The sequence below is a fragment of the Balaenoptera musculus genome, chromosome 5, assembly GCF_009873245.2.
Source record: "Balaenoptera musculus isolate JJ_BM4_2016_0621 chromosome 5, mBalMus1.pri.v3, whole genome shotgun sequence".
Lineage (NCBI taxonomy): Eukaryota > Metazoa > Chordata > Mammalia > Artiodactyla > Balaenopteridae > Balaenoptera > Balaenoptera musculus.
In genome coordinates, this window is record NC_045789.1 from 104,016,362 (window position 1) to 104,042,473 (window position 26,112).

General features: G+C 49.4%; 1 protein-coding gene across 4 annotated transcripts in view; it reads left to right on the forward strand.

Annotated features, from left to right (window-relative positions):
* EVC (EvC ciliary complex subunit 1) overlaps positions 1–24,586 on the forward strand; it is an 81,855-nt gene extending 57,269 nt beyond the window's left edge. For 3 of the 4 annotated variants that reach the window (XM_036852535.1, XM_036852533.1, XM_036852536.1), the window contains 9 exons: positions 8,044–8,153; positions 10,516–10,726; positions 11,687–11,893; positions 14,616–14,760; positions 16,340–16,451; positions 21,335–21,461; positions 22,609–22,702; positions 23,410–23,521; positions 24,008–24,586. In XM_036852535.1, coding sequence (XP_036708430.1) covers positions 8,044–8,153; positions 10,516–10,726; positions 11,687–11,893; positions 14,616–14,760; positions 16,340–16,451; positions 21,335–21,461; positions 22,609–22,702; positions 23,410–23,521; positions 24,008–24,092 — 1,203 coding nt within the window. In that variant the 3' untranslated portion in view covers positions 24,093–24,586. The remainder of the gene's footprint in view (positions 1–8,043; positions 8,154–10,515; positions 10,727–11,686; positions 11,894–14,615; positions 14,761–16,339; positions 16,452–21,334; positions 21,462–22,608; positions 22,703–23,409; positions 23,522–24,007) is intronic. The other variant, XM_036852534.1, reaches the window with a different exon arrangement.
* The last annotated feature ends 1,526 nt before the right edge of the window (positions 24,587–26,112 follow it).

A 26,112-nucleotide genomic window follows, 5' to 3' on the forward strand; every position in this document is an offset into this window, starting at 1 on the left:
GATTATCTGAGTGGCCCGGTGTGATCACAAGGGTCCTTTTAAAAGGGAAGGAGGAGGGTCAGAGTCAGAGGAGATGTGATGACCTAAGCAGAGGCTAGAGTGATGCGCGCATCAGCCGAGGAATGTGAGCGGCCTCGAGAAGCTGGAAAAGGCATGGAGCCGACTCCCCCCAGAGTCTCCAGAAGGAACACAGCCCTGTTCCTTTCATTTCAGACTTCTGACCTCCAGAACTGTAAGATACTAAATTTGTGTCATGTGAAGCCACAGCGTTCGTGGCCATGTGTTACAATAGCTATGTAAACTAATATACCTCAATTTTATTTTTAAAGAATTAAGAACTGTCAAATTTCTAAATGAAAACGCCCACATTTCCTTTCTCTCTTGCTTTCCTGCATGCTAGAGGCTGTAAAACTAACATGCTCAATATCCCAGCATCTAGAAGCGGCCGCGTGATGCCGTTCTAGCCTATGAGAGAAGGTATGGTACCTGCGCAAGGCTTCTGTTCCCTAATGCAAAGGCCAAGTGTTGCCAGGAGACATCCTCCTCTCCAGTGTTCCCTGTTCTTCCTGCCCAGAGCAGGTACAGGAGGACTGGAGGTATGCTGGCCTTCCTTTGACTTAGAGGCAGGATTCAGGAGGGTGGGGCAGAAAGGCAGACTGTCCCAGCCCTGGACTGCCTACCCCGAGGTGCTTGTTATGAGAAACACCCTGTCTTTTTACATTGAGTGTTCAGTTAGTTACAAAAGAGCACTCAGCTGATGCATCCAATAGAGGTTTTCTAAAGCAGCTAACAGGCGCTGTACAAAGTACCAAAAGGCAGACTGTCCCAGCCCTGGACTGCCTACCCCGAGGTGCTTGTTATGAGAAACACCCTGTCTTTTTACATTGAGTGTTCAGTTAGTTACAAAAGAGCACTCAGCTGATGCATCCAATAGAGGTTTTCTAAAGCAGCTAACGGGCGCTGTACAAAGTACCAATAAATAAAGGGAAGCATCATGCAAACATAGGGCCAATTCCAGCCTGGGACAAGCATAGGACCTAGTTTCCTGCCTGTCCAATTTATTAGACCTCCTTCTAATTAATTTCAGTCTGCCGTCAGCTGCATTGTGTCATCCTGTCACTGGTGACTTGCAGTCTCCTCAATATGGCTGTAGGCTCCTGGAGGACAGCAGCCCTGCTTTTCATATTTCACTTCCTTAATCAAAGCCCAGTAGCTGGGATATAGCAAATGCTCAGGAAAACTTTGCTACATTTCCAGCAACAATAATGCAGCTTTGGAAATTATCACAGGGTCACCAAGGGTAAATGAAGCTGAATTCCTCTGATTCATACCAATCCTGGGCCCCAGACCATATAATTTACCATTTCCGGGGAAGGAGGGGAGAAACCTGGGCCTCAGCGGTTTGGAAAGATCACCAGATAAGTCTGATGTGCCTCTGATGTCGGCTCCCAAATGGGGATCAGGCCTTTTAGAGACAGTTGTGGTTTGAAGACAGGCTTCTAATCTTGGAAGCTGAATGCCTGGGTTTGAACCAGAGCAACCCCGTGAATGGGCTGGGTGACTCTTGCCAGTCAGCTGATTTCCCACAACTCTGCTTTTGCACAGCTTGCTAAATTTCTCTGAGCCTCAGCTTTCATGTGAAAAATAGGGATCAAAATACCCAACAGGGTTGCTGCGAGATAATACAGGTTAAGACCCTTCATGCAGTATCTGTTTAATTGCTTAATGACTGACGTTGAAAAAATCTAGAACTTCATTTCTGATAAATTATTAGGCAAACAGCCATGATTCATCTAAAAACCTCTAGTTATGAGTCTTAAGTTACTTTAAGCAGATATCAGACAATGCATAGCTTCTGGTTTTTATTTTTTATTTATTTACTTTGTGAGCATATGCATGCGTGTGAGTATTCCTTTGCTTGTGCAGAAGTATTTCAAGAGGAGTTCTGCATGCAAGAAGCAAGCAGAAGTTAATGACCTCATCAACTGATTAAATAAGTATGACCCAAGTCTGTTTTCTCAAAGTTTGGATGTCAAAATTAATTTACTGATTGATTGTTTAATTGCCTTAAATTACCACAAGATATTTAGAGATCCATATTCTCTCCCACTTTCCATATTTCCTTGCTGATGATAAAAATGAGATGAACTTTCTGTGGTCAAGATGAATATTTAGTCATGAGAAGAAAAGGCCAACAAAACTATTCATGGAAAATCTAACACACACCCAGACTATGAAATGCATTTTCCACTTATTTTCTATCCAAAAGGCCTTGGTGATTTCATATCCTGTTACTCAGAGAAGTTGTTAAATATTGTGGAGTTTGTCAGTCACACAACTGGAACAGATTGTAGAATGGTGGTTCTCAAAATGTGATCTGTTCTAATGCAGGTTTGTGGGCTTCTTCCAGTCTGCTGAGAGCAAGCCCTCTGGTCTCCCTGAACCCACGGCCCCTTGTGGTCTATTCTCAACCCCCAGCCAGAGTGATACTTTCACTTAAAAATTTTTTTTCTCTTCCATTTTATTAAAAAAATTTTTTTTCTCTTCCATTTTTACCGAGATGTAATTGACATTACAGCACTGTATAAGTTTGAGGTATAAAGCATAATGATTGGACTTACATACATCATGAAATGTTGACCACAGTAGGTTTAGTGGACACCCATCATCTCATATAGATACAAATTCAAAGAAATAGAAAAGAATATTTTTTCCTTGTGATGTGAGGATTTACTCTCTTAACAATTTTCATACAGAACATAGAGCAGTGTTCATTATACTTGCCATGTTGTACATTACATCCCTGGTACTTATTTATCTTACAAGTGGAAGTTTATACCTTTTGACTATTTTTATCCCATTCCTCCTCCTCCTCCTCTGGTAACCACAAATCTGATCTCTTTTTCTATGGGTTTGTTTGTTTTTTGTTTGTTTTTGAAGTATAAATGACCTACAACACTACGTTAGTTCCTGTTACACAACACAGTGATTCAATATGTCTGTACATTTCAAAATTATCACCATGATATGTCTAGATACGACACGTCACCATACAAAGATATCAAATAATTATTGACTGTATTACCCACATTTCATACCCCTGACTCATTTATTTTGTAACTGAAGTTTGTATCTCTTAACCTCCCTCACCTATTTCTCTCCTCCCCCCTACCCCCTCCCCTCTGGCAAGCACCTGTTTGTTCTCTGTGTCTGTGACTCTCTCTTTTGTTACGTTTGTTCATTTGTTTTGTTTTTAAAAATCCACATAGAAGTGAAATCATACAGTATTTGTGTTTCTCTGTCTGACTTACTTCACTTAGCATAATAGCCTCTAGGTCTGTCCATATTGTCGCAAATGGCAAGATTTCATTCTTTTTTATGGCTGGGTAGTATTCCATTGTATATACCACATCTTCTTTATCCATTCATCTATCAATGGGCACGAGTTTGCTCCCATATCTTGACTATTGTAAATAATGCTGCAATGAACATAGAGGTGTGGATATCTTTTCTAATTAGTATTTTAATTTTCTTCAAATAAACACCCAGGAGTGGGATTGCTGCCTTATATGGTAGTTCTGTTTTCAATATTTTGAGGAATTTCCATACTGTCTTCCATATTGGCTGCACCAATTTACATTCCCGCCAACAGTATATAAGGGTTCCCTTTTCTTCACATCCTCGTCAAAACTCATTTGTTGTCTTTTTGATAATAGCATTCTGACAGACATAAGATGATACGTTATTGTGGTTTTGATTTGCATTTCCCTGACGCTTGGTGATGTTGAGCATCTTTTCATGTGCCTGTTGGCCACCTGTATGTCTTCTTTGGAAAAACGTCTATTCAGATCCTCTGCCCAATTTTTAATTGGGTTGTTTGCTTTTTTGATGTTGAGTTGTATGAGTTCTTTGTATATTTTGGATATTAACCCCTTACAGGATATATCATTTGCAAATATCTTCTCCCATTCAATAGACAGCCTTTCCGTTTTGTTGATAGTTTCCTTCACTGTGCAAAATCTTTTTAGTTTGATTTAGTCCCGTTTGTTTATTTTTGCTTTTGTTTCCCTTGCCTGAGGAGACATATCCAAAAAAATATTACTAAGACCACTGGAAGGTAAGGCTGGTCTTGGGGCTAGTGCTGGCCCACCGGTGGGCAGAGCCAGGTCCTGGGGCCTCTGGCTGCAGGGCCCTGGGGGTCCTAGAGTTGGTGTTGGACCACTGGTGGGCACGGTAGGGTCCTGGGCCAGCTGGAGGCTCTCAGGGGTCCTAAGGCAGTTGGCCTACTGGTGGGTAGGGCTGTGTCCCTGCCTGGTTAGCTGCTTGGCTTGAGGTGTCCCAGTACGGGTGCCGACAGGCTGGTGGGTGGGCTGGATCCCTGCACTAATGAACCAGAGGGAGGATTCCGAAAGGGCGCTTACCAGCACCTGTGTCCTTGTGGTAGAATGAGCTCCCCAAAATGGTTGCTGCCAGCATCTCTGCCCCCAGGGGGAGCACCAGTTGCCTCCTGCCTCTCTGGGAGGCTCTCCAAGATCAGCAGGTGGGTCTGACCCAACCTTCTTTCAAATTACTACTTCTGCCCTGGGTCCTGGACCTTGTGAGATTTTGTGTGTACCCTTTAAGGATGGCTCTCTATTTCCCACGGTCCTTTGGCTCTCCCGAAAATATAAGCCCCACTGGCCTTCAAAGCCAAATGTTCTGGGGCTTCATCTTCCCAGTGCAGGACCCCTGGGCTGGGGAGCCTGATGGGCCTCGGACCCCTTACTCCTTGGGGAGAACCACGGCAGTTGGAATTATTCTCCTGTTTGTGGGTCACCTACCTGGAATTATGGGACTTGACTTTACCATGACTCTGCCCCTCCTACCCATCTCCTTGTGGTCCCTTCTTTATACCTCTAGTTGTAGATTTTTTTCTGCTAGTCTTCAGGTCTTTCTCATTAATAGTTGCTCTGTAAATAGTAATTTAGATGTGCCATGGGAGGAGGTGAGCTCAGGGTCTTTCTATTCTGCCATCTTGGTCAGTCACTGCTCCAGAGGGAGCATATCATATACCACTCATTTTTAAGATGCAGATTTTAATACCATTTTAACACCTCTGAAATTGAGATGCATCTTAATTTAATTACCAGTGATTTTTCTCTCTGTGTGGTACCCCAAATAACTGCATCTCATAATTACTGGCACATTAGATTTGATAAAAGACAGGGTGTCACATCGTGTCATTTCTCAGCTTAAAACCCCCTTCTCATTTCATGCAGCGGAAAAGCCAGAGTCCTCACCATGCCCTACACAGCCCCGCCTGTCAGGACCTGGTTACCCTCTGACCCCCTCCCTGTCTCCCCCTCTCACCCCACTCCAGCCTCCCCGGCATCCTTGTGTCCCTCCAGCTCCCTGGGCGCTCCTGCCTCACTCGTCCTGCTTCAGGTCTTTATCCCGAAGCCACCTTCACCTTGAGGCCTCCTCTGACTGTGCTTTTAAAACTGCAGTGCCTCCCTCCCCGCAGCACTCCAGTGTCTGCGTTAGGTGTTGACTTTTCCACCGGCCCTACCTCTAAACCCACCCCTTTTATAGGAGCATGTACCAGGCATGCACTGCCTGTTGGTTCCTTTTCCCTTTCTTTCCTTAGTAAATGAAAATTTGAAACAAAGAGTAAACATATGGGAAACCACAGAATAACCTGGTAGCAATGAACAGGGTCAGTGCTCTGGCCCACGGAAGCAGATTTTTGCTTCGGAATTTAAACATTCATGAACCTGCATTCGATAACGTTGAAGAGGGTGGTATGACCATTGCAGGCACCATCTGATCCTATGATCTCCGTCCTCTTGATCGGCTTTGGATCCCGTTGCTAGTTTTATCTGCCTTCTCAAAACGCACACCAAAGACCCCCATGTTCTTAGTGACAATGTTAATTTACCTTTTAGAGAAGCTACACTGTGTAGAATTTTCTAGAATGTTCTGGTTTCCCAAGCACTTTGACAGGTTATTGTAGACCCCTCACAAGAGGGGTCAGGGACTGACTTAAAGGAAAAGTTCTGAGTCACACAGTGTGATTTTGTGAGATTAAGTATGTGCTACGAATCTCAGGGCCCAGAGAACTGAAGTCTAGGCTGCTTACTTACACCCAGACCTCTATGCTTTGTCCCTGTTCTGCATACAGCATGGCCATCTCCAGAAAAGAGCTACATATGTGGGAAAGTAAAAGAGTCTCACCTTAGTGATTGAGCCCTTGGTGTAACACAGTCCAGCTGCATGTTTCTAGGTGCATGTTTCTCCCTGTGATGCAAGATAGTCAGGGAGGAGCAGATGCAGCTAGAAAAGATTTGAGCTTTGGGGACAGACAGACTTAGATTTGAGCCTCTGCTCCACTGAAAAGCTGTGTGGCCTTGGACCTCACAGGATTTTCACAGATAAAGCCACACTGTAGATGAGCTAACATCCAAAATTACAAAACACACAGCAACAATCCACCATAAGTGAGAACCAGCATGTACAGCAAGCGCCAAGTTTAGACCACAACAAGCACCGAGAAATTCAGGTGAAGGGACTATTAGAGAGCACTTATAAAAGAAGTATGTTTAAAACAATAGCAGGAGGAATTACTAGCGTAAAAACAAGACATGATGTAAAAAGATGACAGATAAAAAACCACATAGTTTATGAATGAAAATTATAGTCATGAAAACAAATTTAATGGATGAGTTAAACAGCAGATCAAATTATGGTTGAAGACACAGTGTGTAAACTAGGAGATAAAGGTGAGAAAGTGGTCCAGAATATGGCACAGAGAGCTAAAGAGATGGAAAATATGAGAGGTTAGGAGACATGGGAACAGAATGAGAAAGTCCTGGAGGGTCTTCCTTAGTCTTCTAAGAATTCTAGGAGAGAATGAAGGGGAGAGATAAAATTCAAAGTGATAACAGATAAGAAGTTTTCAGAAGTGCTGACTGTCATGAATTCTAAGGTAAAAGAAATGTTGATTAACTTAAGATTTCTGGAGTCGGGAATGTAATTAAAAATTTAAAACCACTGAAGAAATAGAAACAGAATAGGTAACTTTCAAAGCAGTAGAGAACAGTGATAACATAAAGATCCTCTTCAGAATAAAAGCTACAGGGAGCCTAAAAGATCCCCTTCAGTATCAAAGTTACAGGGTGCCTAAAAATAAATCTGACCAATGTTTATAAGAGCTTAATGGAGAAGTTTATAAAATGTTGTTGAAAGGATAAAGCAAGAATTGAGAGAAAGGCCTTGTTTTTGGATAGGACAACTCAATTTTGGAAAAACAGTGATTCTCTACAAATTAATCTATAAATTCAATCCAATTACAAGAAAATCTAAAAAAAGCTGTTTCCCCAAACTTGATAAACTGATCCTAAAATTCGTATGTAAAGAAAAGCAACCAAGAATAGTTAAGACAGTTTTGTACAAAAGAATGTGGGAAGACTTGCCCTAGCAGCTATGAAGTCTTCCTATAAACTACAGGAATTAAAGCAGTGAGGTATTTGTATAAAAATAAACAGACAGATCCACAGAATAAAAGGAGGAGCCTGGAATGAAATTCATATATATATGGAAACTATGTCAGACAAGGTGGCATGACAGGCCCATCATAAAAAGATAAATTATCTAATAAATGGTGCTAGGACAATTAGTATCAATTTATCCAGGGAAAATTAGATCCCTTCCTCATGCCACAGAAAATATGTATTAAATGGCTTAAGATGTACATGCAAATAGGTAACATTTTTAAACTTTAGCCGAAAATATAAGAGAAAAATTTAATTAAATCCAGGGAGAAAGGGATTTTTAAAAAATAAGAAACAAAAGACGTGATCCAACAAAGCAATGATGGATGAAATGAACTTGAGTCGACCCCTGTGCCTCTGTCCTGGGGTTTAGGTGTGGATGGAGGAGGGATTTTTTAAAAATCCCCTAAGAAAGGGATTTTAAAAAAATAAGGAACAAAAGGTATGATCCAACAAAGCAATGATGGATGAAATGAACTTGAATCGACCCCTGTCCCTCTGTCCTGGGGTTTAGGTGTGGATGGAGGAGCACACACTGTCCACTGTGCTGCAGACACACCTGCGGGATGACCAGGAAAGCATCATCCACCGAGTCTTGGGCCAACTTGGCGGCCTCAGTGAAGAGTGAGTACAGCTTTCTGGAGGGTGGGGGCCTTGTGTCCTGTGTGATACTCCATGCTAACCTCAGTGTCCTCATCTGTAAGGTTACCCATTCCCCGGCCTCCCTTACAGTGTGATCTTGAGACCAAATTGTAAATATAAATGTGAAATAGAGTGATAGCAAAGTGCCATGGATGCAAGCTTGGAGTCAGAATTGATGTGGGCACATGACTTACTGGATATTTTACATCTCTATATATTTTCAACCCCATGAGATATTAGTTTTGGTTTATGCAGTCAGTATTCATTTAGATTTACCCTTTCCGTTGCTCTTGATTGTTTCCTGTATCTTTAAGTTTCCATCTAGGAGTATTTTCTTTTGCATGAAGGTTCTCATTATTTTAGATTTGCTAGTGACAAATTCTCTTAGGTTTTGTTTGTCTGAAAATGTCTATCTCATCTTCATTTTTGAGGAATGTTTTCATTGGGTATAGAATCCTAGTTTGGTTGTTTTTTTAAAATACTTTAAAGGTGATATTTTGTCTTCTGATTTCAATTGTTTCTGGTTGCTTTTAAGATTTTCTTTTGTTCTTTGGTTTTCATCAGTTTATTATAATATGCCTAAACATGGATGTGGTTTTTTGTGAATCTCTTGTTTGCTTGTTTTAAATAAATCTGTAGTGCTTCTTGAACCTGTGATTTGCTATATTTCATCAGTTTTTGAAAATTCTGAGCCTCTATCTCTTTAAATATTCCTTCTGCCTATTCTGTCCCTATTCTTCCTGGGGCTGCAGTTACACATTTATTAGATTTTTTCCACCTTATGTCATTTGCCTCTTAGAAGCTACTCTATATTTTTGTTCCCTGTGGTTCAGTCTAGATACTTATTTTGAACTATCTTCCAGTTCATGCTGTCTTCAGCTGTGTCTTATCTGTTAAACCCATCTACTGAATTCTTAATGTTGGTTACTATGTTTTCAGTTCTAAAATTTCCATTTTATTTTTGTCTTAGTTTCCAGTTATCTTCTAAAGTTCATCTTATCATTTAATTTCCTAAACATATTCATCATAGCTGATTATTCTAATGTCCAATATCTTGTGGGTATGTTTCTATTATCCATTTTTTCTCTTTATTTTTGGTCAATTCTTATCTGTTTGCAAGTCTGGTTATTTTTATTGAATGCTGGACAGTGTTATTAAAAATTGTAGAGATAATTTGAGACTTTGAATGATGGGATCTTCCTCCAGAGAGGATTTATCTTACTTCTAGCAGGGATTTCAGAAAGTGGCAGATCAACCACTCCATTTGTGAATTTAGCTGATTCAGAGTTAGGTCTTTACAAGGGATGATTCCTTATTCTTAGGATGAGGGCCCCCAGCTGGAAGCCTGGAGTGTTTGCCAGGTCTCTTCTCCTTGGTAAACTGACTGACAGTGCTTTGTTCAACTTTTCAGGCTGTCAGAAAATACCTTAAGTTATAAAACCAAATGTCAAGCCTCCTGGGTAGACCGAGGTTTTCTACTTGACTCATTGGGATAGGAACTCAAAAATAGCTCATGATTTCAGTTTTGGATGTGTTAATTTTGAGAGCTATGTAAGAAATTTGAGTGGATATGTACTGAAGGCAGCTGCATATATGCACTTGAAACTTGGGGCAGAATGTGATAAAGTTTAAAAGATTAGTAAAAGAACAGATGGCTGAATATAACCCAGGTCAGCACCGCGTCTAAGAGGATGGGCAGCAGGGGATGGGATAATTCCAACCTACTACCTCTGTAAAGGTTCCCTGTGGGGCATGACTATTTGGGGTATTTCTTGGTGGGTCAGTGTATTAGGATTCTCCAGAGAAACAGAACCTATAGATATAGATATAGATACAGAGAGAGAAGCTGTGATGTCCCAAGATCTGCAGCTGACAAGCTGGAGACTCAGGAGAACCAATGTGTAGTTTCAGTCCCAAGTCCAAAGGCCTGAGAACCAGGAGGGCTAATGGTGTAAGATCCAGTCTGAAGGCCAGCAGTCGCAAGACCCAGGAAAAGCCAGTGTTTCAGTTTGAGTCCAAAACGAGAAACCTATATCCCACTCAAGGCCGTCAGGGAGGAGTAGTTCCCTCTTACTCATGGGTAAGTCAGCTTTTTCCTCTCTTCACACCTTCAACTGATTGGATGAGGCCCACCCACATTAGGGAGGACAATCTGCTTTACACAATCTACCCATTCAAATGTTAATCTCATACAGAAACACCCTCACAGATGTTCTCAGAATGATGTTTGATCACATGTCCAGGCACCCCATGGCCCAGTCAAGCTGTCACATAACATTAACCAATCACACTCAGTGAAGCCAAGAATATCGACCCCTCAGCCCGGCACCCCCTTTCTCCAAAGGTCCACGCAGTGCATCCTGCAGGGGCACGACCTGCTCTTACGCTCAGCTCTCCGGAGGCTGGCTCTCCGCGGCAGCGCCATCACCACCCTGACCCAGATGAGGCTGTCAGGGAAGAAGAGCCTTCTCCAGGAGTTGCGCGAACAGCTCGCCCTGGAGCAGGACTCCTCGCAGTGTCTGGACGAGCATCAGTGGCAGCTGCTCAGAGCCTTGGTAAGACTGTGCGTCAGCCCCCTGCCCCGCAGACAGGAGTGCTGCTTCCTCAGCTTCCAGGCTCCAGCCCGGTTTAGCCAAAACCCCAAGCCTGCCCCAGCATCGTTGTGCGGTCAGGACAATGGCAGCCCCCCCGCCATAGTGGGGCACCCAGTATGCCCAAAGCTTCTGGTGTACATTATAATGAGAATTATACTAAAAACGCACATGAAATCAGAGCACGGATAGGTACAGTCGTCATCGGGCGCTGGGAGAAAAGGGCTCTGTAGTCTGTTTTAAGGTTTTAACAGATCAAAAGAAAGACTTTGTAAATTGTGGGACTGGGATTTAAACCCAAGCAAGCTGACTCCAGGTCTCCTGTAGCCACTGCGCTATAGGAACAGCTGATGTTTTTTGACCCCTTCGTGAGGGACAAGCTCACAGTCTCTTTTGCTCGGCTCATGAGGGCTTGGTGGGAAGCAGGCAGGACTTACTGCCCTACCTCTGATTCTCCCACCTCCTTCTCCAGCTCTTATTCCTTCAAGGAAAGGAATCCCCATAGGCCTTGTGTTGGCCTCCATGATGTCCCAGGCTACTCGCAGACTCAGATGTGACTTTAGAACCCGCTCTGCTGTGGGACTTAGAGAAAGTTACTCAGCCTCTCTGAGCCTCTGTGTCCTCATCACTGCTAGTGTTCAGGCCTCACAGTGTTTGGGATGAATGAGGAAGTGCTTGTGTATGTGAGAAGCCACGGATGGCACTGGGCACGTGGTTGGTGCTCAATAAATGCCTTGGGGGATCTTCAAGATACCCAGGCTCATCAAGTGCGTATAGAGGTCCCCACTTTCCCTTCTCCATCCCTTCTCCAGCCTTCCTGGGACCCCGGGCAGGGCCGACCCTACATCCTGGTCCTGGCCCTGACCAGAGCATCCGTGCAGGGCAGCAGTGGGGCTCCAACCTCTCCCCGCCCGTCCTTTTCAGGAGGCGCGCGTCCTGGAGGAGGCTGGCCGGCTGGAGGAGGAGACGCAGCAAACACGGCTGCAGCTTCGGCAGCAGCTCCTGGCCGAGGCCCAGGAAGTCGGGCAGCTCCTACAGCAGCACACGGAGCGGGCCGTCGGGCAGACGCTGCTGGGCCACGCGCGGAACGTGGCCTCCAAGAGCCGGGCCAAGGACAGGGATGACTTCAAGGTGCGAGGCCACCCCAGCCCTAGGGAGCCCGAGGCACAGGAGACTTTGGGCTGGGGTTGGGGGGAAGGGCGGGCAAGAGGAAAGGTTTGGGCAGAGCAGCAGCCGGGGCCTGCCCAGGAGCTTCTGGCCTCGCAGGGCTTACCTGGCTCCGCTGAGCCTCCTTTTCCTCCCCCGTAAGAGGGAAGGCCCCCCCACCCCCGTGGAGCAGTGAGGACTTGCGCCTGCTGCCTGGCCCCGTGTCGCATCTTTCTGAGCCCTGGCTCGGTCCTTGCAGCAGCTCTGAGAGGGCCGTGGTTTCACCCAGAGCCACCCAGCCGGTCAGCAGCTGCTGCAGGATTCGAACCGAAGCCCCTCTCCCAGGGAGAGACACGGACACTCCCTGCCCCTGGCCGCCTCTGCGGAGACCTAAGGGTTGGTGGCGTTGGCCCTGACAGCTGAGCAGTGCAGCTAAAATCAGTCTGACTTGAGTAAGCAGTGGTTTACTCCTTGTACTGACGGTGATGACAAACCGCAGGCGTGCAAATGGCCATAGTAAGAAGTGACGTGAGCGTTGCCCTTCTACGTCTGCAGGAGGGCTTTGTCTGCCTCGTCTCACTGGGCTCTCACCACAGTCCTTGCGCGGAAAGGATGATTTTTCTTTCCATCATTCGGGTGGGAAGACTGAGGCTTATCATTGGGCAAAACACACGCTTAAAGCCTCCCAGCCTTAGTGAGTGGCCGGGACCAGAGGCTGGCCTTGCCCTGCATGACCGGTGCATATGCTCGGCTTCTCCTTGGCTGCCTCCTCACTCGAGCCAAAAGAAAAGGCAAGACACCCCGTGTATTGCAGACCACGGCAGGGAGAGTCCATGGCCGGCACCCACGGGAGGTGTCGCAGATCTGCGGCTGGCAGCAGACCCACATCAGGATATGCCAGGACACTGCGGGCACCTTCCATGTGTCCTTTCATTTACGTAAAGTCACTCATCTGCACAGGAAAGAGGTTGGACCCACGTTTCTGAGACACCCCTTGTCGTTCTGAATCTCTCACGTCTGCCGACATCATCCAGACATCAGGGCTAGCGATGCTGGATGGGTCTCTTCCTTTCCCTAAAATTCTACAACTCTGACCTAATCAACGGTCGTTACAGGAAAACAGAATGAAATATGAGTTTGGCATATTTTGTCCTCACCTTCCCCAAGGGACTCTGATTCAGAATTAGATAATGATGAACACCCCTCCCCGCCCCCAAGACACACACGCACCAGAAAGAACATGGGCTCAGTATCTGGAAGGAGGTTCATTTCACAGGGCTCCGTGGCCCCAGGCCCTGCGGCAGGTGCTGGGATAGAGAGTAGCCAGGTGGCAACATTCCTGCCTTCAAGGAGCTTACAATCTACTGGGAGAGGACACGCTAGCCCTTGAGAAGTTTTGCAGAAACTGAGACACAGGCAGTGCCTGAGGGGGATCGAGAGAGGGCTGAAAAGTTGGAGCTACTCAAGCAAATGTGTTTGCTGATTCGAATGGTACACCAGCTGGAAAAACTGATGAGGAGAGAATGGTGGAGGCCCTGGAGAGGGGTGGAGGGGTGGGATGCAGAGGGGGTAGACACCACTTCCCTGTGGCAGGAAGACAGACGGACAGAAAGCGTGATGTGCAGGTGGGTTTGCTGACTTGAGAGGGGAGAAGAGGGACTTCCTGTCTCCTGCCTTCCATGTGCTAAATGAAATTCAAGGAAGGCCACTGGCCATCTGTGGGAGCTCCTGACTGGAAGTGCAAGGCCAGAGTCCAGAGTCCTCGTGGGGGGTGGAATCAGATGTAGATGTCCGACAGAGGGGGAGAGAGAACCGGCCACAGTAAGGGAGGAGCAGGGCCCGGGAGTGAGAAGGTGGGCTCTCACCTGCTCTGCACCCTGAGCTGCAACCCTCCTCACCTCCACAGCTTCCGTCCACACCTGCAAATCAGGGAACATTTCTTAGGCCTTGGAACATAACCAATCACTCAACAATAATAAATGGGTATTTTTTCCTTGCCCGAAGCTTGGAACCATTCAATAAATGCTGAAATGGGGGCTCTGGAACCTGACTTTTGCCCATCATCTTATGAAGTAAAAGATGGTGATTTTGCCAGTGCACAACCAACATGTCCCTGGTGATGGGACATCTCAGCATTTCCTTTCTGTTCTGTTTTGGGTCTGAAGGTATATCATTGAGGAATGCATGTAACTGCAAGTGACAAAAATAAATAGAAGTTACTGATCTCACATAACAAGAAATGTGGAAGTAGGTGGTTCCAGGCTGGCACAGAGGCTCTGTGATATGACCAAGGACCAGACTCTCTCTTTCTGATCCATCATTCTTGGTGTTGGTTGGTTGCCTCATAGTCTCAAAATGGCCACTGCCACTCCAGACATCAAGTTTGCATTCTAGGCAGGAAGAGGGAAACAGCAAAGTCTTTCACCCCCACCAAGGCTTTGCCTTAATGTTCGGAAAGGGTAGGCCCTCAGCAGACTTTCCCTAATATTTCATCTCATTGGCCAGAACTGGGTCATACAGTCAGCCTCAGACCATCCCTGACAAAGGAAAATAAGGTTATCGAAACTGGTTTAAACCAGCCACGCACTCTCCGCCTGCTCCTGACCAGCCAAGGTTGGGAGTGGGTGGAATATGGGAGCCAGGACCATGCCGGCCATGGCTGGCTCCACGTGTGCCCTCTGCTGAGACTTGCCCCTCCTGCCCACAGAGAACACTGATGGAGGCGGCTGTGGAGAGCGTCTACGTGACCAGCGCTGGTGTTGGCCGGCTCGTGCACGCGTATTACCAGCAGATCAGGAGGGCCATGCAGGACCACGAGGAGAGAAAGCTGCACCACCTGAAGACCCTGCAGGGTATAGCACCCTTCCACTGGGAAGCCCTGCCAACAACGAGCCAAACATGCTCTTAGTTGGGGACAGGGCAAGATGTCAGGTTTTTCAAATTTTATTTTGGGAGATTTAATTTTTTTAATGTTTTATGTATTTAATTATCTCCTGCTTTGTCCCCAAAAGGCTTTTGAAAAAGCACTTAAAGAAACATATCCATACAGTACAATAGGATTTTTTTTTTTAGGTAGGTTAATCAGGACAAGGACAGGACAGTGAGATGGAGTTAGGGTTAGGCCATCGTCTGGGACATATGTCATCAGATCCCTACTTAGAGGTGCCATGGGTTTGGCTCTGGACGTCCTGGTGGCCAAAGAGGTAGAAATTTCCTCAATTAAAGCTGTCACAGTGTCCATAAGAAAAGGCTAGTGGCTCATGAATGTGCCTGAGACCCAGACAGTTTTCCCCTGTGGGCTCCTGTAAGAGGCCACCCAGGGGATGGAATGGACAAGATCCCCAAGGCCAGCAAGAACATGCTGTAGTAATAGACAAAACCCAGTTCCTTAAAGCCTGTTCTTGTAACATCCCTCCCTGCATCCAGGGCTTCAGAACAAAGTAGAATCCCGTGTTCTCTGACGGATGCTTCCTGGACGGTCCAAGATCCCTAGACGAAGGACCAGCAGCGGGTCCTGGGGGCAGGTCTTCTGTGAATATTATGTTTCTCAATAAGCTCAGCTGCCACTTTTCTCTTCCCCTTGCCCTGGGGAATTTGAGCCCTACATTCAGATAAAATCTGGGACACGCCCAGAAATCTGCCAGCTGGCTACAGATCCTTCCTGATGTTTTTCCGAAGTAAGGGTTGGTCTCCTTCAGCAGGAGACAGATGAGATTGATCGCCTCTGCAGAATGTTCAGGAACCAGGGTGTTCACATCCCCTCTCTAGGCCTCGGTTTCTGCATCTGCAGGGCTAGGGTTGGGCTCCCCCTTCATACATCCTCTCATTATAACTAGGGTCCAATAAATAGGCAGTTAATTCAGGTGGTAGTAAGAATCCAGTAGAAAATAATTTTAGTCTTCATCATCTGTTTCAAAATATACCATTGTTTTAAATTAAAAAAAAAAAAAAGAAGCAGGTTCTGATATGCAGACCAGTGCACCTCGGTCTGCATATCAGTAAACCTCCCAGCTCCTCGGAAAGCACCCAGTTCAGCACCCATGTCTGCAAGGCTAACTGCACCCCTACAGCTCTGCTTGTCGAATGGTTTTTCCTTCCTGGTGTGGATTTTTATCCATTTGTGGTGGCCCTTTAGTGTTAAGTCTTTCTTATTCGGCTCCCCTTTCTCCTGATACTTACAAGAAAGCCGGGCCTGAGCAGTTGCAGGGAGAGCCGGGGTACTGCCCTCCCGGGTTCGCGGGGTGTGATGGAAGCTGCAGCATCCTCACGCACACGAAGTCCTTCCTTCCCAGGGTGAACTGTGGCGCTGGCAGAGGCACACCTGAGAGCACGTGTGTCCTGATCCCTGCACCTCAGCGCCCGGGCCAGACCTGGCAGTGTCAGCCCTTCAAACATGCACCTTGACCGTTGTGTGTATGTTAAATGCTCTAGGTGAGAGAATGGAAAATTTCAAGCTGCGGAAAAAGCAGGAACTCGGTGATCCTTCGTCAGGGGCCGAGGTAGCGGGTGGAGCTCAGGAAGCCTCCGGAGCTGTGCACCAGAGGTGAGGCCTCACTGCTGTCTGCGGGTCCCCACATGCGCCGTCCCGACCCCTGTGCATCGCGTGTGTCTCTCGGCACTGACCTTACACTCAACGCAAGTGACACTGACACTCCCGGCAGCTGACCTCCCGCACATTCGCCTGCGGACCCAGGTCTCCTCTGCCTCCCCCGCTGCGTGGAAGCCCACGAGCCCCTGTCTGGCTCTCCCTTCTACCCACGGCCCCTGCAAGGGACCTGGCGCAAGGGCACAGGTCAAGGTGTGGCGGGAGCTTCCCTTCCAGACCTGAGTGGTCTTCACAGCCCTGCACTGGCACCTCCTCTCTGGTCCGTGCTGAGGGTTCCCCCAGAAGCAGACCCTGAGCCAAGGACCTGGGGGGCAGGCGAGCCCAGGAAGCACAGGGAGGGAGCAGGGGAATGAGGACGAAGGCTGTTTGCCGTAACAAGGACCCGCCGCGAATCACACGCTGTGTTATCTCAGGGATCCAGAGGTCAGAAGTCGGGCGGGCGCCGCTGGTTTCTCTGGGCCTCACAGGCCAAAATCAAGGCGTTGCTGGCCGAGCTGTCATCGGAGGCTCTGGAAGCTTCCACGCTTCCTCAGGTGTCGGCAGAATCCAGTTCCTTGTAGAACGGAGGTCCTGTTTCCTTGTGGCTACTGGCTGGCCCCCCCCCCCCCCGACCTCCCATCGGCTGCTCTCTGGTCTTTGCACGTGGCCCCCGCATCTCGGAGCATTAAGTCCTGCCTACACTTGGAATCCCTTCTGCTGCATCTCTCTGACCCCAGCTGGAGAAACTTCTCTGCTTTTATGGGCTCTGGTGATTGAGACCCACCACGATAATCCAGGATAATCTCCAAATTTAAATCAGTAACCTTAATCACGCCTACAAAGTCCCGATTGCCGTGTAACATAACATCTTCACACATTCCAGGGATTAGGGCGTGGACACCTTTGGGGGCCGCTGAGCAGCCTACCACATGGGAGAAAAGCCAGTAAGGCCTGTGATGATGAGGGGTTTCCATGGCAACTGAGGCCCAACCCCGGTCTGGACCTCCTGAGAGATTGTGCAGAACTCAACTTCCAATTATGCCAGCAAGGGGCAAGGAAAATAGGGGATTTGTCTACCAACCCCCTTCCACATTGATTGAGGGTCTGTCCTGGAGGTGTTAACTCTCCATCCTTCCCAGGCATCCCTGAGTTGGCCAAGCCCCCCACCCCCTTCATGGCCGGAGGAAGCCCTGGTACCTGGTCACAGGTGCTTGTAAGATGCCGTTGGTGCGTGTGGGAACTGTCCACTGAAGGGCAGCCGGCCACCAGGTGGGCTGAGGAGATGTGGGCTCAGCACCGACAAGTCCCTGTAAGTGCATACTTAGGTCCTGAGCTAGGCACGGGGGACAGCGCCTCCCACCCGGGTGCTCACAGCCTACAGGGAGAGACGGACAAGTAAAGAGATGGCAGTAAGTTGGTGCAGGCACCATGATGAGGGGAGGGGGCACTGCAGATCCACAGCAGGGGCAGGGGTCCCTTGTCTAAGGAGAAGCATCCCGCCGGCTGGAAGCAGCAGCAGGACCACTGCTCTGCAGGGTAAAGGAGAGCAGGTCCATGCCATGCCATGCGTAAATCCCAGCCCTCATCTGATGCTCATTTAGGAAACAGGAACCACAGCGTCCCCTGGGTCAGAGTGAGTCCAGCATCCCCTCCGTAAATCCTCCGGCCATTAACAGCGGTCAGTAAATGCCCTGCCATTGGATTGAGGCTGGGGCTTGCTCTGACTGTCGCATATCCATCAAACTACAGTGGTTCTCGTATCTGCGGGACATCCGTCTCACCTGGCTTTCTGCTGAACATGCGGGGCCGCCCCACACCTGGAGCCCCAGACTCAGGGACTTTGAGGGAGGCCCAGGCATCTAATTGCACACGCTCCCTCCCTCCAGGGATTCTGACGGATGTGGTCCAAGGGCTCCACTTTGACCCCAGTGACCCAAGAGGAGGGGCCTCAGCCACCACCTGGTCCAACCCTGCCGGGTTTATGGAAAATAAAAGCAAAGCCCAGTGCGGGTGTGGGTGCATGACCCAGTCTCACTGATTTAGAGGCTCATACATGGCCGTTGATGCCCTTCCCTCCATGCCCATCTCCTTGAGTTCATAAGTGCAGTTTCTAGTGAAAGTCAGCCAGAGCTCCTAGGGACAGAGCAGTGTGGTGATGACAAGTATTGACTTTAAAAAACGATATGACAATAAGCACAATTCTCAGTCAGATGGTAAATTTCAAACTGCATCTCTGGCAAGGGGTGGGATTGTGAGTGAGCTTGCCTAGGGCTACCAGGTGATGCAGTGGCGACCCCTCCCATCAGCCACATAGTGGCTGGGTCCCTTCACGCTCCGAGCCCCAGGTTCCCCATCTGTAAAATGGGGTCACAGTAACACCTGCGTCATGGGTGTATAACTGTGCAGATGAGCCACGCAAAGCCTGCAAAACGCTCACACAGAGGCCAGCACGTGGCCAGGGCGCTGATGTCCGTCACTGCCGTCAGCACTGTCACTGCCGAGCCCTCAGCACTGCACAGTGCAATGTGAACTTCAAACAGTTCTGGAATCAGAACGCTTTCAGAATGGATTTTTTTTTACATTTTCATTTCCATAGTCAAATCTGAGTCCAAACACAAGAAGTCTATGAACTTACGCGTCTGACTCGGTGACGCAGATCCCACAGCCAGGCCTACAGTCAGGCCGTTTCCTCCCTCCAGGACGTGCCAGGGGTCAGCAGTCCCAAAGGGGCTTCTGCCCCTGAGCTCGGGCACCACCTGGCTGTCCCAGCACAGCCTTTGTCCTCTGCGGGCTCTCTTGTCCGGGGCCCTCGTTATTCCCCTCCTGGCTTAGAGCTGAAGCCTCTGACCAGACTCCTGCTCGCCCTCCCTGCTTCCTGTGCTGCAACCAGGGCATCGCGTAAAACACGAGGCAGCCTGTGTCTCAGATTCTCCTGGGCCCTCGCATGGCTCCCCAGGCCTCGAGGGTGAAGCCCTGCCCCTAACCCGGGCACACAGGCCCTTCCCGGGCAGGCCTGTCACTTCCCTGCATTCCCAAGGGCCAGGTCCATGGGGGAGCAGACGAGCCAGCAGGACGACAGTCGAGAGTGACCAGGACTGGTGACAGAGCGGGTCTGGGGAGGAAGCTGCTCACGGAAAGGAGCCACCAGCTTCTGTAGCGAGCTGAACAGGGGCCCGCAAGAGATATGTCCACGTCCTAATCCCTGAACCTATACGTGCGACCTTATTTAGAAAAAGGTCTTTGCAGATGTCATTTATGTTAAGGATCTTGAGAGGAGTACATCACCCTGGGTTATCCCAGTGGGTCCTAAATCCAATGGCAAGGGAAGCAGAGGGACATTTGGCCACACACAGAGAAGATGATGTGACGACAGAGGCAGAGATTGGAGTGACACAGCCACAAGCCAAGGGGTGCCAGCGGCCACCAGAAGAGGCAGGAACATGTTCACCTCTAGAACCTCCAGAGGAAGCACGACTCCTTGACTGAAGATTTCTGGGATCTTCTGTGAGAGGACAGATTTCTGTTTTTTTAAGCCCCCTAGTTTGTGGTCATTTGTTAGAGCAGCCCCAGGAAAGTAATGCATCCTCCTTGAGGGTGTGAGGTCTGAGCCTATACTCAGAGCCTATACTCAGTGCTGCAGAGCACTGACCTCAGCCCTATCACAGTTATTTGTTCGATGTCTATCCCCCTCCCCAGCTCAAAGTGGGGCCCCATGAGGGCAAAGACTATGAGTCTCTTATTCACAACTGTGTCTTTAAAACCCAGCATAGCACCTGGAAGTCCAGAAATACTTTTAAGAATAAAGGAATGAGTGAATAGATGGATGGGTGACGGATGATGGGGTCTTGTAGGATGAATAGGAGTTTGCCAGACAAAGAACAACGAAGAGGGGAAAGGCATTACTGGTAGAAGGAAGAGCAAAAGCAAAAGCAGGTGGAATTTTGTGCCTTCAGATATACTCCAGGGACAGCTGCCTATTGATGCTAAAAGTGACTTCTGCCTTCAGGTCTAGAAATTCAGCCCCTTTCAGAAAATCAACCACAAGATTGAAAGGAAGAAGGCAGAGAACGATTACAGAAACAGGGTGGGTGGTATTGAATGCTCCTGTTTGCTGAGGACTAGAGGAAGGTCAGCCAAGGGAGAGAGGGTATTCAAAGCAGGAGGGGAGGGGTCTCTGCTCCTGAAAGGGAGGTGGGGCCTCTCTCCAGGTCAGGGACCCTTCTTCAGCCCCAGCTCTGTCCTCTGCCACTAGCAGTAATGAGGCTGCTGTATTCAGGGTTTCTCAGACTCTGTATGCTAGGAAACGAGCCTTCTGTTTTACAAGGGAGGAGCTAGGGCAATTCTGAAATTTTAAATAAAGATGGGTCCTATCAGGGGACTATCTCCCTGCTCCCTGCCACACCCTGGGGTTAAAATGATTTTCTCATATGAAGATGCCACTTGCAGCCCAGCCGCTTTGCAGCTGTGGGACCTCAGGGTTGCCCCCAGCCCTCTGAGCTGCTCCCGAGCTTTTCTCCTCTCTGTCCTGCTGATGTCACCAAGCCACCCTGAAGATCAAGTGAAAAATGTGTGTGTGAGACTCTGTAAATTCTCAAGTGTTAATCAGATGGCATCTGGTTTTCTGATGAGTCAGCCGCTGGTGGAGGGACTCGAGCTGTGTCCACGGGGCATGTGGCCGCAGTAAATCGTGCCCGCGATGGCCATTCTTCTGGCTCCAAGGGCTCAAGGATGGCTATCGGTCACTAGTTACCACGACTCAGCAGGCCCTGGGGAAAGGTTCGTGCTGGGTCTGACGAACCTGCTGGAAGGGCAGCGCTGACGGCCTTCGTTCCTTTCCCCAGGATGTTGGCGCAGCAGAAAAAGTTCCTGGCCCAGTTCACGGCACACCAGCGGACCCGCCGGGACGCGTGGAAGCAGAGCGTGAGGGTCATGGACCATCTGGAAGCCCAGCTTGAGACCCAGCTACAGGTACAACTTCTGAAAACGGGCCTTTGCAAAGTGGGCAGTGGTTTACAGGGGACTGGAAATAGTAAAAGGCTAAGCTCATGATCACAGGTCAGCACTGGAGCCTTTGTGAGGACCACACGCCCTGCTCGGGACCCCCTCAGCCCCCACTAGTCTCACAGGCTGATGACACCTCAGCCTCGCTGCTCAGCTGTGAACTTTGATTCCCCCGGGTCTGCAGCACCAGCTCCGGGCCAGGCCCTGACCACTCATCAGTTTTGTCTGTTGAGCTGAAAGGAATGAGCGTCTCCCTGTGTGTGAATCGCCACCATGTGGGCCTCTTGGTGTCACGGCAAATACCAGTATCATTCAGGCAGTGCTGCTGTGACTAAGGTTTGCGCTTTACCTAGAACATACAGGACGCTCAGCTTTCGTGATATTTCTCATCCCAGAAAAATCTCATCAGCGTGAGATTATAAGGTGTGGCTTTAAAGCAAAGTGGCCGCCTGTAAAAAAAATCAGATATTCCCGAATGGAAGTGCTGAGTGGAGTGCTGGCCCCATCTGAGTGCTCGCCACCGGTGTGGCAGTGACATCTGAGACAGTGATGAGAAAGATGTTAATGGCGGTTAACATCTATTCCCTGAGGGTCTCTTGTAGACAGTCCCTGAGCAGAGAGCTTTACATCCACCACCTAAAGTCCTACTCCGACAGCCAAGGAGCGGGTTACACCCAGTATCCCATTTACAGATGAGGAAACTGAGGCCCCGAGAGGTAAGTCACCTCCCAGTGCCCCACAGTGAATAAGCCACGGAATCCGGGTCTGGCTGTTAATCAATGGTGTTGGCAGTTGAGGACTCCGACTCGAGTCAGGCAGGGGTGGGCTTGATCCTGGTTCTGCTGCCCTCGCCGAGCCCCTCGCACCTCAGTGTTCTCATCTGTAAAGTGGGATCCATGGCTGGCGTGAGCGAGGATGGGTGCTTAGCTGCCCCCGCATCACACGTGCCTCTGCCTGCTCCTGGCGTTTCTGGATGCCTCTTGGGGAGTCCTCCTCCGCTTGGGGACGCGGTCCTGTCCCCACTCTCAGAGCGCCCCCTCGTGCTGATGGAAGGCGATGTAGAGGCGGAGCAGGGCGGAGGGAGGCCCAGCTGACCCTCTCTCTCTGCATCCAGGAAGCTGAGCAGAGCTTCATCTCAGAGCTGGCGGCGTTGGCCCGGGTGCCCCTTGCCGAAAGCAAGCCGTTTTCCAATAAGCATGGGCTGTCAGGTGAGTCATAGAAGGCGATGCCCTGCAGGCTCTCTGGGCTGGGAGTATAGGCTCTAGCACCGGGTCTACCACTAACTGGCGTGTGGCCCCAGGCGCCGCACTTACCCTCTCTGGGCTTCTGTGTCCTGTCTGTAGATGAGCAGGCTAGGCGAGGATGCCCCTGTGTCCCTGGCCCTTCAAAATGCAATAATTCCGATTCCTGGGTCTGCCGCTCAGTAGCTGACTCTCATCTCTGACTCTGTTTCCCCATCTGTAAAATGGGGATAATTAGCCCTCCTCCCTTGACCAGCGGAACTTCAGGGACATCATAGAGTGCTGTAGCCTCTAACGGGATAGCAAGGGGAAGGTGTGTAAAGTCACGGAGGGCCATTAAAATAAAAGCTATGGTACTGGAGCTGTGTTCTAGGTTCTTACTGCTCCGGAAGGCTGCCAGTCTGCTGGGTGTGGTAGAAACACAGCAGGAGCCTGGCCGACTGAGTTTGAATTCCAGCTCTGCCACCTTTCAGCCTTGTGGGCTTGGGATAGCTCTCACCCCCTGCGAGGTCTCAGTTTCCTCACAAGTTAAATGGGTCTAAGAGCAGTAGGTACTGAGTGCATACTTGGCCCCCAGAGGTACTCAAACAATGCTGGGGTGGCGTGAGGTCAAGAGATGCTGTCACCTACCCAGAGTCACAGAGCCAGTTTCTGGGTTCACATGTCTCCTGCAGAGAAACCCCTAAGGACCAAAAGGAAGAAGCCGGCACCCCGGGACAGAGGGGACTTTGGGGGGCCCAAGGACGACGACCCTGCCTCAGGGGGCCCCCCCTCAGGATCGCTCAGGTACACCGGGGCCCTTGTTGATCACCTACATCTGGGCAGGAAATCCAGTGCCTCTCAGAGGTGTTGACTCGGGTCCGAGAAATGATGGGTGATAACGGGAAGTGTTGGTGTTACGGTTGCTGCTATTGTTAGTGTCCAGTTGGGCCCGGTCAGCCACGACCCACCTCCCCAGCCCGTCAGCATCCTGCCTGAATAGCTGGCAATCCCAGGCCTCACCAGGGCGCTGCCAGCTACAGATGCTTCCGGATTTGTGGTAGCGTGGATCCATCCTGGGGTGCGTCCGTCGTCTGAGCATGGGATGGACCTCCCACCAAAGAGAGGGAAACTGGGAGTTTCTTTTGTTTCTTAAGAGCCCAGGTCAAAATGCAGATTGTTTTCATGGCCTGTCACCACCTTTTCATGTGATCAGATTGGATGCATTGTGATTGCATCTAGACAGACCTGGAATCAAAGTTCTGACCAACTGCATTTCTTCCATATTTTAAGCAGCAAAAGGCTGAGCCAGCAAGAAAGTGGGGTTGGTGACGGTGAGAATTCCAAGAAGATGCTAAAGAGAAGAAGCAATCTGTAGCTTAAGGCTGGTCGGGGGGACGGAACCTGAAGACCCCGTCTGAATGCCACCTGCCCCTCCCCCAGGCAGTGAGGAGGGACTGGCTACCCCGGGGTGGGGGACAGTGGGGTCTCCCCTCTGCCCACAGCCTTGCTGTGCAGGGATGGAGAATGGGTATCAAAGTCCCAGAAAAAGGCCAAAAAGAGCAGGGCGGACCCTACCGCCTGTGAAGATGATACCCACCCCCACCCCTGTGTTGGAAACATGTCTGCTCCAGTTTTTCAGTGTCTCCTTGGCTTCGAGATGCGGCTCCGTTCCTTGGGAAGCCCCTCCTTCCTGGCTCCCTGTGCTTCCCACCCACCGTGTCCCGATGTCACCCCGAACCTGCGTTCCGCGAGCGCTAAGTGGTCTCATTCCCGCCCTGGGGGCCCTCTGCTCGCCAGCCTCCCCTCCCGGTGGAGTTCCGCCTATAATAAAGGGATCACCAGGTGTTGCTGGTGTTTTCTGGGTCCGAGGCCTTTTCTCCTCCGTTCCCATCGCCCCCGCTCTCTCTGTCCCCTGCACCGTGGGCACTGGCCAACATGGAATCTCATCAGGACCCATTCCCTTCTTTGGCTCAGCCAGCAGCGAAGGCCTGGTCTCAGTGAGGGTATCTGAGGAGTCTCAGAGCCCCATGACATAGTCCATGGAATCCCTGGCCGGGAGGCCTATCCTCACCCACCCTGGGGTCCTAAGGACCCACAGATACATGACACCTGCATTAGGGTCTTCTGTTGGAGACACTTAAAGCGCTAGGAAGGAGGCCCTGCCCAGGAGGACTTCCCCTGGGAGGGATGAGTTCTTCTGCCAGACAGCAGTCCTCCCCTAAGGAGAAATGCTTCTCCCAGGGGATGCTGGGAATATCCAGAAGCTTTCAGACCAGCCAGTGCCTTTCCCACCTGGAAAGAAAATTGCCTTTTTCATCAAAATCAGGGATTCTCAGTCTTGGCACTATGGATATGTGGAGTGAGAACATTTCTTTGTTTGGGGGTGGGGCTGACCTGTGCATGACGGGATGTTTAGCAGCCTCCCTGGCCTCTTCCCACCAGATGCTGGAAGCACTCCCCAGTGGTGTCAACCAAAAATGTCTCCAAACACTGCCAGATGTTTCCTCGGGGGCATCACCCACTGATGTAAGTCAGAGCGTGCTGACCCCGGGCAGGTCTGGGATGGAGAGTACAGGGTTTCCACAAATTCCCAGTACACAGTGGGCTCCAGGTTATAGAAGCTCCTGTCTCAGGGATTTCCTGGACCATTTGTGGTCTGGATTTTTATTTCTTACAACCTAGATTAGTCTCTCTTAGTCAGGAAAGCGAGGTTCCTTAACAAGAGAAGTAATCCATACTAGTTACATCGTTTGTTAAGGATACTAGCCATTGATCGGAGCATCCTCAAATCCTGACTGGTCACCAGGCGAATTTCCAAAGTTAGCCAACAGCCCCCTCTAGGGGCTAAATAAAATATTTCCTTATTCTGCAGAGTCTTGTAACAAGTTTGACTTCCTTCCTGCAGTATTTTGCGAACCTGTTTTACATAGCAATTGCTTTTGTCACATGGGTCCTGTGCACAGAGGCATTCTGAAGGCAGATGCCTCCTATGCTGGGAACGCCTGATTTGGTGACGTGAGTTTGGTAAATGCAGATGCCCTGGCGGCACCAGGATCTCTGGAAGATCCCGAGCAGTGTAGGTTCAGCCTCCACGGATCTTGCATGGACGATGCTTTTGCTTAAGTGTAGCTTCCTTAGCCCAGGGGACATGTCACCTGTCACATGCTGCTGGACTGCTTGGCACAGCGTGGGGCGCATAACTCTCCATGAAGGCTTGTGGACTGCGTCTGTTTTCATCACATCAACAATCGACTCTAGAGGTGCCTTTCATAACGGAATGGCTTCCTTGTTCAAAACAAAACGCGACTCTCACGTCTGGAAGGACTCTCGGCTGTGTTGGGCGCAGGCTCTGGGACACCGGGATGTGGAGGAGGACTTTCAGGCCCGATACTGAG